Source organism: Rhinatrema bivittatum, chromosome 5, assembly GCF_901001135.1.
Source record: "Rhinatrema bivittatum chromosome 5, aRhiBiv1.1, whole genome shotgun sequence".
In the NCBI taxonomy this organism is placed as follows: Eukaryota; Metazoa; Chordata; class Amphibia; order Gymnophiona; family Rhinatrematidae; genus Rhinatrema; species Rhinatrema bivittatum.
In genome coordinates, this window is record NC_042619.1 from 8,642,478 (window position 1) to 8,655,808 (window position 13,331).

The 13,331-nt window shown below is 48.1% G+C and overlaps 1 protein-coding gene across 5 annotated transcripts in view; it reads left to right on the top strand.

Moving 5' to 3' along the window:
- NUP98 (nucleoporin 98) overlaps positions 1 to 13,331 on the top strand; it is a 435,464-nt gene that overhangs the window by 229,233 nt on the left and 192,900 nt on the right. For 3 of the 5 annotated variants that reach the window (XM_029601961.1, XM_029601960.1, XM_029601964.1), the window contains one exon: positions 2,678 to 2,762. In XM_029601961.1, coding sequence (XP_029457821.1) covers positions 2,678 to 2,762 — 85 coding nt within the window. The remainder of the gene's footprint in view (positions 1 to 2,677; positions 2,763 to 13,331) is intronic. The other 2 variants (XM_029601962.1, XM_029601965.1) reach the window with 1 other exon arrangement.

The window sequence follows — 13,331 nt, forward strand, 5'->3', positions numbered from 1 at the left end:
TGAGAAGGATAGAAGCCCATCCGGGAGCGGTGGTGCTGGTGGCTCCGGAATGGCCACGAAGGCCATGGTTTGTGGATCTCCTCAACCTTGCAGTGGACGGGCCGCTCCGTCTGGGTCATCTTCCGAATCTCCTGCAGCAGGGTTCAGTATTTTTTGACCAGGTGGATCGCTTTTGTCTAGCAGCTTGGCTTATGAGAAGCGGCAGTTGAGAAAGAAGGGGTATCCGGATTCAGTGATTTCCACTCTCTTACGGGCTCGCAAAACTTCCACCTCTTACGTATGTCCGAGTCTGGAAGGTTTTTGACTCTTGGTGTAGTGGGTCGAATGTTTCCCCTAGGTGGGCCTCGATAGTCCACATTCTAACCTTCTTGCAAGAGGGTTTGGCAAAAGGGCTAGCTTTCAGTTCTCTCCGGGTTCAAGTGGTGGCGTTAGGATGTTTGTGGCAAGATGAACGGTGCGTCCATAGCGGCTCATCCAGATGGGGTTCGTTTCGGGGTGCTAAGCATTTGCGTTCCATTGCTCCTTCCATGTGACATAGGCCAATGGCACCAATAGGCTGTCACATGGAAAGAGCAAAGGGCCATCTGTGCCATTTTGATTGCTGGCAGCCAACGGCCCGGGACCCCCGCTGGACCACCAGGGAGTTTCGGCAGGGGCTTTTTTTTGTGGGGGGGGGGAGGGTGTTGCAATAAATTACATTTGGAGGGTTGGGGTGGGTTTTGGGGTGTCTGTGCAGATAAGGGCAGTTTGGTGGCTGGATATGAAGAACCTAGAAATAACGCCAGTCTTTTCAGTTGGGGACTGTTGGAATCAAGTGGCACAGGGGATATGGAGGACTGTGGAGGCCATTTGGTCCTCCATTTGTTTGGAAACAAGTGCCATATGAGAGGCCTTATAGAAGTTAAGTTTGGCTAGTGCAAGGACAGGCTGTATAAATTCAGACCATGCAACAGCGGTGGCATATGTGAATCACCAGGGTGGAACCAGGAGGAGTTAGGTGACCGAGGAAGTGAGTCTCGTTCTCTGAGCAGAGCAGCAATTCTGAGTGCTGTTGGTAACTCACATTCTAGGGGTGGAGGGATGTCCAAGTGAATTTCTTGAGTCTTCATTTCTTGGATCCAGAAGAGTGGGAATGTTTGAAAGGTGCCTTCGCCCTAATTGTAGCCAGGTGGGGAGACCCAAAATGGACATGGGAACAAAAAGGAATGCCAAGGTGAAAAAAAAAGGAACGTTGCAAGGGTCTGGATGTGTTATCGCAGCCTTGGCCTTCTCGTGGCCTGCTTTTATTTCTTTCTGCTATGGCATCTTGTGGCTCATTCTGCAGAAAATAGCTGCGGTTCAGAATCCGGTGATTCTGGTGGTGCCCAGATGCAGACCTCATGAGAACTGAGGTGGAAAAGCCTCCCAGGGGGCCTGCTGGTACAGGGCCTGGTAGCATGCAAGGATCTAGCTCCGGATCCTTGAGAGGACACTTCTGGTGAGGAAAGGCAGTTTCTACATTTGTACAGGTCCACAAGAAATCCTCCGCACTAGCTTTTGTGAGGGGTGTGGAGCGTGAGTCTTGGCAGCTTGGGTTATTTAGCCATGGAAGACATCATTGGTCTTAAAAAGGACTGCTGATTGCCTCCTACAGGGGTGAATTGCAGGGTTTGTCACTTGTGTATCTGGATGTTTTGCGCTTTCCTCAGTTGAAACATTTCCCTTCCCATGAGGGAACATGTTCCCTTGGAAATCTAAATTTGAGTGAGCTTTGAATCCCTCTCTGAAAGATCTGATTTTAAAGGCTGTGTTTCTGGTAGTTATATGCTCAGAAGTAGATTTCAGAGCATCAAACTCTCTCTTATAGGGAGCTCGCTTTAAGATTCTGAGGCAGTGTAGATCTGTACCAGGTTTGTTTGTTTTTTTTGCCTAAGGTGGTTTCACATTAACCCGATGGTATTTCAGCCTTCTTTCAGGGGGATTTCTCTGTGGAAGGTGGTGAAGGTATTCACCAGCCTAATATTGCAGGTTGATTTCTTTAGGGAATCTGCTCACCTGTTCATCCTTTTTAGTGAACGACAGAAGCTGTTTTTAAGGTTTTAGTTGCTTGATGGGTCAGGGACGTCAACTAAGGCTCAGGCCTTTTCATGAGTGGAAATTCTCCTAGTTTCTCCTTGGGAAGGGGATATGCATGGTGGTTATTTGGGTGTCCTTACATCCCATCTGCATCTTGGAGCCAGAGAGGAGGCTGCTTTTGGCTCAGATGTTCTGAGAGCCAGTCTGAGGGGAAGCTTTGATGCATAGTCTGGCAGGATGATGAGGTAAAATCTAGTTTTACCTGCTAGCTTTCTTTCCTTGAATCCAGCACCCTCCCAAACTGCTCCCTCTCACTTTCTCTGATGGGTATCCTTGCGGTTTAGGAGCTCCGTCGGGCTGCTTGCTGGCTAGTTTTCCGAGGTTAGGGGAGATACGTTAGGACCCTATATGTGGTGACTTTAGCAATCTCCATCTGCTGGTAGAGGAGTATATAAGCCATTTGTCTGGACTGGTCTGGCAGAAGTGAAAGGAAACGAGCAGGTAAGAGTAAATTTGGCAAGCAGTAGGGAGTATTCTTGCATGATTCTGTAAACGTGCTGAACCACCCGCAGGGTTTAGTGCCACCATCTCACCCGGGTTTTTGTTTCTCTTACCTTTTCAGACCCTGTTTGGTAACAAAACTACGGGATTTGGAACTACAACCACAAGCGCTCCTTCCTTTGGTACAGCCACTGGCGGGCTCTTTGGTAACAAACTAACCCTGACTTTAGGAACCAACACAAACCCTGTAAAGATGTTACACTCAGTGTCTCGCACGCACACACATAGCTGCAGAGCATTTATTCCAAATGATTGCTTGATGTCAGCAGCCTGGGGGAAGTGATTAGCCTTGGGAACTAACACTGTTTAGTACTGGTGTCCTTTTCATCTTTCGTGTTGGCCTTGGGTGCTGGTGGTGTTTGCAAACCCAGAACAGATTTAAAAAAAAAAAAAAAAAAAAAAAAAAATCTGTGAAGCTGCTGCTCTATTCCTGAAATGACAGAAACTGTGAGACTTAAGGAGGAAATTTTTCCTTACGACCATCGGTAAACTGAGATTGAGCTTTGAATTAATACGTATTTGCTTTTAACTCATTTAATTGTGAAGGATGATACTCTTGATTACATTTTTTCTTTCCGTGTCTCTCGACTTAGTCTCTGCTGCTGCTCCCTCTCTCTAGAAAGCATCCCTAGGCACCACTGGTAATCTTTGCTGGCTGGAGGGTTTCCCCTGTAAGGCGCTCTCCATGCCATGCCTGGCTGGAAAGGGAAGTCAACACCTGCCAATTTCTCCTTCCTTGCCCGGTGCCACAGTATGCATTGTTATGGCTTGAGTTGTGATACTGCTGCCACACATGGCTTATTTAAGGGCAGATAATAGCTGTGGCACAATGGGGGGTTTGCATGCTCTGTGGAGGCTGTTCTGCCCTATGGCACTTCCCCAGAGAATTCATTTCCTTTGTGCCGGCCTCCAGGTAGTGGCTGACCTTTGCACTGTAGTTCAAGCAGATACTTTAGATGCTACCTTGACTCGGAAGAGCATACATATCCCAGCATCCCTGAAGAAATGAAGATAAACATCCTGCAGTGCCATTGGCCAGAAAGCTTGGAGGAGACATGGCTGAGGGGGACTATGATAGAGGTCTATAAATCATGAGGACTAGAATGAGTAGATGTGAATCGGTTATTTACTCTTTCAGATAATAAAAGCACTAGGGGGCACTCCATGAAGTTAGCAAGTAGCACATTTAAAACAGAGAAAATTCTTTCTCACTCAGCGTATAATTAAGCTCTGGAATTTGTTGCTGGAGGATGTGGTTAGGGCAGTTAGTGTAGCTGGGTTTAAAAAAGTTTAGATAAGTTCCTGGAGGAAAAGTCCATAAACTATTTTTTCCAAGGACAAGCAGGAAAGTCCTTGCACATGGGTGACATCAGATGGAGCCTGGTCCGGAAACTTTGACTGGCACACTTGGCATGCCACTAATCCCGTGTCCACGCAGGTTCTCTCTTCAGTCTCTTCCATTCTGCAAAGCTTTTACCTTGTGGTTGTGGAGCTTGCACTTTTTTGTAGTTTTTGCAATTTTTGAAGTTTTTCTTTCCTGCATCGCGTAGGGTCCCTCATGGTTTTTCAGGTCCTCTGTCTGCGATCTGGGAAGTCCATCGAGTTTTCACAGTCTATTTCAGACTGCTTCATCGTCCTGTGACCGCTGATCATTGACTACGCGATGCATACTTTTTGCAATAGCTTTCGCCAGTGCCTCCAGTGCCCCAGAACTATGTCCATCACAGACCCCCATGAGGTCTGCACCCTCTGCCTGGGGGCATCCCATGATGTTCACAGTTGGGACCTTTATGCCCAGATAACCCCTAAGGGCTGTCGGGCACGCCTTGATAAAATGGAAAAGTTAGTTGTACCCAAAAGATTAGATCAGTCATTGGCTTCCAGGACCTCTACCCCGCTTGGGAAGGAGATTCTGGTCTTGACCCTGTCTGGGTCACCCCCACAACTGTTCCTTGGCCCCGAAATAAGATCAGGGGACCGACCCCAGTCTTTGTTCCATGCCTGGTCAGGTTCCCAACTGTTGCCATCAGTTCCAAGCAAAGACTGTTGACCATCGAGAAAGATCGAAGAAATATAGACATCTGTCCTCTTCCAAGCAAGACCGTGGACAGGCATCTGTGCCTACTCCGGAACGGTCTCATGCGGAGGAAGCAATTCCCTCCGACCCTTCTGAAATCTCTAGGTGGCCTCCACTGACAGCTGTGGAGGGCTCGGTGACCTCCAGCGCTCTGGGGCACGTCCCGATTCTGCTGCCACCTCAAGCTGTTTCTCCTTGGCTGCCTTTTGAGAAGGAGTTGGAGATGTGCGTGCAGTTGACCCAGGCCCTGCAGGGTTTCGAGCCTCCGGTTCCACTAGAGTCTACTCCACTAGTGCTTGCGCCTTTACTGGAACGGCCTTGATATACTGCTCAGTGCTTTCCTGACAATAACCGGCAAAGGTGCCCCAAGCTCCTTTAGTTGAAGGGAGCATCACTGCTGCTGTCACCGGCCCCCATCTGGTGAGTGACTCCTCAGAGGAGGAAAGGCCATCGGGTTCGGTGGCGTCTCGGATGCATGGTGCTCTGCCATCTCACAGCTCCCCCAGGGCCATCCGGGTCTGCCTTTGGTGCCCCCAATTCCCCTGACACTATTGGACCTGTCTGCGCTTTTACGGCCTCGAGGCCCGTGCTTCGGGCACTGTTGGGATGCAGTGAAGGGGGTACCCTCTATGACCCCTGGGAAGGGGAGGCGTCCATGTCCTCCACTGAGGACTCAGAGGATCTGCCTTCAGAGCCCTCTCCACCGGAGGAGCGGCAGAACCCCCCCCCCCCCCCCCCCCCCGAGGATCTCTCCTTTGCAGGGTTCATAAAGGCCATGGCAGAATTGGTGCCTTTATAGCTTTTAACAGAGCAAGACACTAGGCTCAGGATGCTTGAGAATCAGCAATTCATGGATGCCCTGAAAGAGGTAGTGGCGGTACCGGTCCATGACATCTTCAAGGAGCTGGTGACCTGCCTCTGGGAGCACCTAATCTCTGTGCCGCCATTGAACTGTAAGACTGACACAGTTTACCTGGTCCAGCCTACCACTGGTTTTGGCACAGACCCCTAATCAGTTGTGTTAGGCGCCAAACTATGCTTTATGATGCTTACCCAGGGATACAAGAACACAGATTTTGTAGAAAGTATAATTTTTTTATTGGTCAATATAATTATTCTTGGGAAATGCTGATGCTACTTCTCTGACAAACTGAACCCCAGCATCTCGTATACATGAACTAATCCTTCTTTTATAGGTAAAATACAATATAGTACAAGGTTAGAAATTCTAAAAGTGAGTGACTACCCAGAGAATCATTTACATTGATTGTCATGTCAACAGCATGATAGATTATCCCTGATTATTTCTCCAAGGTGGGGGCCCATTTACCATCACTTTTTAAATAGTCCTTTGTTCTGTTAGAATCTTGTTGGTCAGGGCAGTTATCACATCTTAGACTGTTTACAGATGCCCCTGTAGTGACAGTCTAGCCTAACGTTCCAACCTTTTCCTTCTGCTTTTGTGACCCTATAATTAGGCATCACAAAGTCGCCAGCTTCAACTGCTGTCCAGGTATCCTTGGAATTCCTGCAGGTCAGGCTCAGTAGGACATTTGAAGTTCACATAGCCAGAAAGGCTAAGAGAGAGGATTCTGGGACAGTTGCTGTCTCCATGTTGGTCTCAAGCTCAGGCACACACATCAGTTGGTGGTAGTAGAATCAGTCTTGAAGGCAAAGAGGATCCGCACCCATGCCTCAGCCCCCCCCCCCCCCCCCCCAAGCCCCCCGCCTCCGCTGCAGTGGTCATCAGGGCTTGGCGGACGGCGTGGCTACGTGCCTCAGATCTATGCCTGGAAATTCACGTACAGGGGAAAATCTGTTTGAAGACAGAATTAAGGAGGTGGTGGCACAACTGAAGAACTATCAGGAGACCCTTCAGCAATTGTCAGCTAGTACCTCTGACCCCCAACCGCCCAAGAAGCCCCCTCAGCAATACCTGAAGAGGCCTTTTTACTGGCTGCAAAAATACTACCTGCCAGCACAGAGGGCCAGACCTCAGCGGCCTCCCAGAGCGAGGCCAAGACAACCTTGGTCACCCTGGATGACTGCAGTTCCACTGCAGAACCACTCTATGGGGTTTTGACTGGCGGGCCAGGGAGCCATAAGCCAGTCATCTCCGTAGGGCACCAACTTCCCAGTCGGGAGTCTGCTCTAGTTGTTCGCAGATCGATGGACCTAGATTACATCGGACATCTGGATCCTGTCCCTCATGCATCAGGGCTACAGGTTGCATTTCCAGTGAGTTCTACCCTGCTCACAGTGTCCCCGGTGGAGAGCAATGGGATTTAGAGATACTTCGGGTAGCGCTCTCCGCTCTTGTACTGGCTCAAACGGTTGAACCTGTTCAGCCTAGCCAGCAGGGCGATGGGTTCTACTCCAGATATTTCCTAATTCCCAAGAAGGCGGGTGGCCTCCGGCCCATTCTGGAGCTGTGGGCTTTAAACTGTTTTTGGTAAAGGAAAAGTTCAAAATGGCCTCGTTGGGCACCTTGATTCCCCTTCGCAAAGTGGGAGACTGGCTCTGCTCCCTCGATCTAAAAGATGCGTACGCCCATATCTCCATCTTTCAGGCAGATCGGCAGAACCTGTGATTCCTAGTCGACTAGAATCACTGTCCGTACCGCGTACTGCCCTTTGGCCAGGCATCCACACCCCGTGTCTTTACCAAGTGTCTGGCAGTAGTCTGAGCCTATCTTCGGAGGCGGGGGGGATTCATGTTTTCCTGTACCTCGACAATTGGCTTATCAAGAGCCACTCCAGACAAGGGGCCCAGAGTGCCCTGCATATCATGGTCTGAGTCTTGGAAACTCTGGGATTTCTGATCAACTATCCAAAATCCCATCTCCAACCATCCTTGCAACTTCATTGGAGCTCGACTAGACACTGTCCAGGCGAAGGCTTTTCTGCTTCAGGACAGGGTGGAGACCCTTGTGGCTCTCACTAGAGTGGTCTCCAATTGCTCCCATGTCTTGGCACACCAGTTTCTCTGCTTGCTGGGCCACATGGCAGTGACTGTGCATGTTACTCCCTTTGCTCAACTTGTTCTCAGTGGTATCAGGCTTCTCAAGACCTACATCCTAATCACCACACTGTCGCGTCAATACCTCCAGTGGTGGGTGACCTCCCCCCCCTTCCAAATCTAGAGCAGGGAATTCCCTATTGAAGCCCACAACCCCAGACTACCTGTACCACAGACAAGTCTAGGACGAGGTGGGGCATACATGTTGTGGGCCTCCATCCCCAGGGGCTTTGGTTCTCACAGGAATCGTGGTCCTAAATCAACTTCTTGGAATTGCAAGCAATTCGGTACACCCTATAGGTGTTCCAAGAGCAGCTCCTGAACAAGGTGGTTCTTGTTCAGACCAACAGTCAGGTAGCTATGTGGTATTTGAACAAACAGGGGGGAATGGGGTCCTTCACCCTCTGTCAGGAGGCAGTCCACATTTGGTCATGGGCCATCAGCAGCATCCTCTTCTAGTGTACCTTCCAGGGGTGGACAATATCCTAGCAGACTCCTTGAGCCATGCCTTCCGACCTCACGAGTGGTTCCTCAGTCAAGAGGTAGCGAACAAGATCTTTCGCTCATGGGGGATACCGGACATAGACCTCTTTGCTTCCTTGGAGAACAGGAAGGTGGACCACTTCTTCTCCATAGGCCGGAGGAGCATACGATCGATGGCAGATGTTTTTTCGGTTTCACTGGGGCACCGGGCTGCTATATGCTTACCCTTCCCTTCCTCTCATCTAGAAAAAACACTCCAGAAGCTTCAGCAGGATCATGGTTCCATGATTCTGATCACCCCCTTTTGCCCTGTTAGGTCTGGTTTCCGACTTGACCTCTCGCCTCCTGATCTGGTTGGGGACAGCTCCGGACCTAATCACCCAAGAGTGGGCAGGTTTCATCACCCCAACTTCCAAGCCCTTGCTCTCACAGCTCGGATGTTGACTGGGTGACTGTGCAGGCCCTGGGCCTTTCGAAGGGGATATCGCATGTCATTCTGGAGTCCAGAAAACCCTCCACCAGGAAATCTTACAATGTGATGTGGAAGAGTTTTTCGACTTGATGCGAGGGACGCGGTCTGTATCCCTTCTTGTTCCCTACCAACGCTCTGACTACTACCTCTTCTCCAAATCTGGTCTGCAGTCCACATCGGTGAGGGTTCACCTGAGTGCTATTGGGGCATACCATAGGGGTACGGATGGTGGTACGATCTCTTCTCATCCGCTTGTGGTGTAGTTTGAGGGGCTTATTACAACTAAAGCCCCCCACTCACCCTCCGGCAGTTTCCAGTGATCTCAGCATCGTCCTGTTCCAACTCATGAAATTTCCATTTGAACCATTGTGATCTTGCGACCTGAAGTACCTTTCCTGGAAGGCCATCTTGGTTGCGGTTACATCAGCTCGCAGAGTCAGCGAGCTGCAAGCTCTGGTGTCATACCCATGTTATACAAAATGTTTGAGTTCCATCTCAACCAGTCCATTGTATTGCCGCCTTTTTTTTCCCCGAGGCCTTGCGCTCACAAGGGTGAGCGAGCTCTGCACACTCTAAATTGCAAGAGGGCGCTGGCCTTTTATTTGGAATGGACGATACCTCACCGCCTATCCACTCAACTTACAGCTTGACAGTCATGTCAGGGCTTACTCCGTAGGGGCCATGTCAGTCTCAGTGGCTCACTTGTGTGCAGTTCCCATTCACGAGATTTGCAGAGCGGCGGCCTGGAGTTCTCTCCACACATTTGCCTCACATTATTGCTTGGACAAGGATGGCCAGCGGGATAATCATTTCAGACAGTCCGTCCTCAATCTCTTCCAGCCATGAAAACCCAACTTGCCCTCTGTGGGCCCTGTCCTTAGGTGAAGGCCTGCCTCTATGATTAGTGCAGCACTAGTTGTGCATGTTAGTCACCCATGTGTGAGGACTACTATCCTGCTTGTCCTTAGCGAAAGCTGAGTTGCTTATCTGTAACGGTGTTCTCTAAAGACAGCAGGATGTTAGTCCTCATGAAACCCACCCACCACTCCGTGGAGTTGGGTTTCTCTATTTTATTTTTTCGCGCACTCTGTTATAAGACTGAAGAGGGACCATGTGTGGTTAGCGGCATACTGGGCATGCTCAGTGTGCTAGTCAGTTTCCCAGGCCGGGCTCCATCTGACATCACCCATGTGTGAGGACTAATATCCTGCTGTCCTTGGAGAACACTTGTTACAGGTAAGCAACTCTGCTAATCAAGTTGATTTATGGAATAGCCACTATTACTGGCATTAGTTGCATAGGATCTACTTAATATTTGGGTACTTGCCAGGTACCTGTAACCTGGATTTGACACCTGTTGGAAACAGGATGCTGGGCTTGATGGCCCCTCAGTCTGACCCCATATGGCAACTTTTTATATTCTTAAGTCCATTAGTCTGGAAGTGATTGTTAGTACTGTGTGCACTGATTGGCCCTGCAGACAGAGAACCAGCCCTGAAGGTGCTGGAACTCTCCAGTCTTGGCTGAGAGTGCAGAGGGAGCAGATTTGAGGCACTGGTTCAGCTTATGTGGACAGCCTTTTTCCTGACCTCCCTAGGCACAAGATAAACAATTAACCAAAATCTTTCCACTACTTAATCCTTGTTTTACTTGTTCCTGTTTGCAGATTAAATCTCTTTTCATTCACTGTTCTTTTTGTTAATAAATGTAGGCTTTTTTTCCATTCTGTGTTTATGGGTAAAACGCTTAGTAAATGAGGTCCTTAATGATGTCATTTACTAAAGGTTCACTCCCATTCTGTGTCTCTGGGGAAAAATGCTTAGAAAATGACCCACTTAGCTGTGCCTGTCTTGGATTGACTAATGGTACCGATATTGTGTGTATTTTCTGTGGGTGTATTTCTAGGAGTTGTGACCCTTGGTTGTGTGGGGTCCTAGTGCCCTTAGAAACTACTTGGTGTTAGCTTGTGGGCAAGGTATTTGCCCAAAGGCAAACCAGAACCCAGCTGGTAGTGGGAGGTTGCCAGTGCACAAGTGCAGTGCTTGGCAGGACCCTCCACATGGCTACAGGGTTAACACTGAGTGGGTGATGAGTAACGTTGAGGTGTTACATGACACTAGCAGTAATGAACAAAAACAAACTAGTATGCTGCAGAAGAAACAAATTCTATATTTAAAAATATAAAAGAAAAGGGTACAATTATATTTTCTGTTATGAAGTGGGTGACACCGAACGAACTCCATTCTCTTAGTTAATAGAGCGTGTTGCAGAGTTGCTTGCTGAGCCTTTTCATTCATTTTTGTCAGCCATATCATGGACGTGTACTCAGTCTCTCCAGGTATCTTTCTCTAAATTCTTAATTCCTTTATATTCTTCAATTTTTTTGTTTGTTTATCTTTTCTGGTTGTCTCACTACCTCTGCAGCACCCACAACAGCACTTTTCAGTGTTAACAAAAATAACCAAGACTTTGCTGCCTCAACATGTCGGGCAAAAAGAAATCTACCGTGAGTGGATTCAAGAACTGCATTTTTGGCAAGGTAATGGGCACAAGTTGTGCTATCATTGCTTTCAACTGGACCAAACTGCTTTACCTGTGGACAGATCTGTGTTCCAGGGCATGAAGAATTATGGAGCTGCATGAATCTCTTTGGAGTTGCAGCAGATCTTCTTCCCTCCGTGCAGTGTCACCTTCCTCGCTAGGAAAAGTTAAGCCAGGTGCTCCTCAACTCTCCCACTGGCATGGGCCAAAGCTATTGGGGATGAGTAGTGCAAGCTGCCCTGTATCAAAAAAGCATCACTACTCTCTGGGGCTGTCAGAGCCAGTGTCGAAGTATAAATCCTTGAAGCACAGTGTGTTGACACCATGAATGCATCTCGATATCTTCGACGCCACCGCATTACCAACAATTCACAGCACAAGAAAGCACAGTATCAGAGCCCCTTCCAGACTTAATCTTGATGCAGTAGATGCATCGACAAATCCTCATGTTGCACTGGCTTAATCAATGAAATGCAAAGCACTTATAGCATCATTCTTCAACAGCTCCCAGATATTTGACTCCATCAAAACACAAGGCTCTGGACTGGAGTGGTCATGCTATGTAAAGTGATGGTCCTAGATCAGACGCAGAAGGGGATTTGTTGCCTCTACCCCCTCCAATTACAAGAGTCCTCACTTCTTCAAGAGTAATGGTGGAGGGCTTACAATTAGAGACCCCGGACTTGGTATGTTCCATTGTTCTCATCTTCAGTAGACCTCCTGTTGAACAGAAACCGTTCTTGTCTTGGACTATGTTCCACCTCCTACACCAGGTCAAAGGACATGTCAGTCACTTGACCAGATTGCAGATCTGGTGAAAAGTTTCTTCTCTTTGACTGAGAGGGAAGTAACTATCTAGCCTTTCCTAACCCTAACCCTGTCAGTGAACACGCAATCAGAACCCTTGTTACTAGGGTCTGTCTCGCTCAGTTACAACAGAGATGGTAGACCAGCTTGTTTCCCCTTTGGGGCAAATGGGAGAACCCCCTCCCCCCTGGTTTGCTGCCTTTATCATTGGTCCTGAATTAGTGAGCCCATGCCATTAGGTTCAGAAAACGATTCTACCCATTTCTGGATCCTCCTGACCCTACATTGCTCCCAGGAGACCTTATCTATTCAAAATTTATGGAAACGATGTGAGAAAAGAACCCTTGTCAGAAATCTTTGGACACCTTCAAATACTGGGGACCCCATCAGAACCAGTAGCTCTTCTGGTCCACAACATTCTGAACCTGTTACAGATGAGAATGTTGGTAATACTTATTTCTAGCATTCCTACAGCCAGAAAGCTAGACTTCAAGTACAGAGTTAAGTCACTGTGACTTGGTGTTGTCCAGCTGTTCCAGGGGCATTGAAAAAGGCAAAAAAGATTTTCCTCTGGGCAAAAACCATTGGCTACTGGAAAGAGTATTTCAGAGCTCCTTGCTTACTGCTAGGATCTCTACTTGCCAGTATTTTTATGGTGCGATAACTCCATGATTGCATCCAAAAACTAAAGCCTTTTTTACAACCCGCAGATGGTGACAGTTATTACCTCCAACTATTGTTGGATGCAGAAGAATGTTTCTCCATTCTGTCATTTGATTCCATCTCTCAATTCTTCAGCCTATACTGGAGTTCGGCATATGGCATGGCTTAGAACCAGTAGTATCTGAGATGTGTACAAGAAATTGGTGAACCTCCTTTGGGGGATAACCTTTTTCATAAAACTCAAACGGTTGCTCAAATAAAAACAGATTGTAGCAGTCTAATCCCTCTCTATAGTTCCTGAGCAACCTTCCTTGTTGAGACTATACTTTTCTTACAAAATGCTGTACTTTCAGTGATGCCTATTCCATCCTTTTCAATGGTACCATTGATTGCCTCTTCTGGCTCAATGACAGTAACCATTTCCAGCCAGACCTAGACAGCCAGAGTCCAGTCAGCAACAAAATGACAGAACAGGCCCAACCTAAACCTGGGCCTAGTTTTTGATCCCTCTGAACAATTAACAGTCCTCCATTCTGGCCTTGGATTTGTGGCACTAGATAAAAAAAAAAAAAAAAAGGACCTTTGGGTCTTCAAGATCATGGAGTTTGGATACAATTTTCTTCAGGCTGCCACTTGTTTCAAATTGCCTGACAC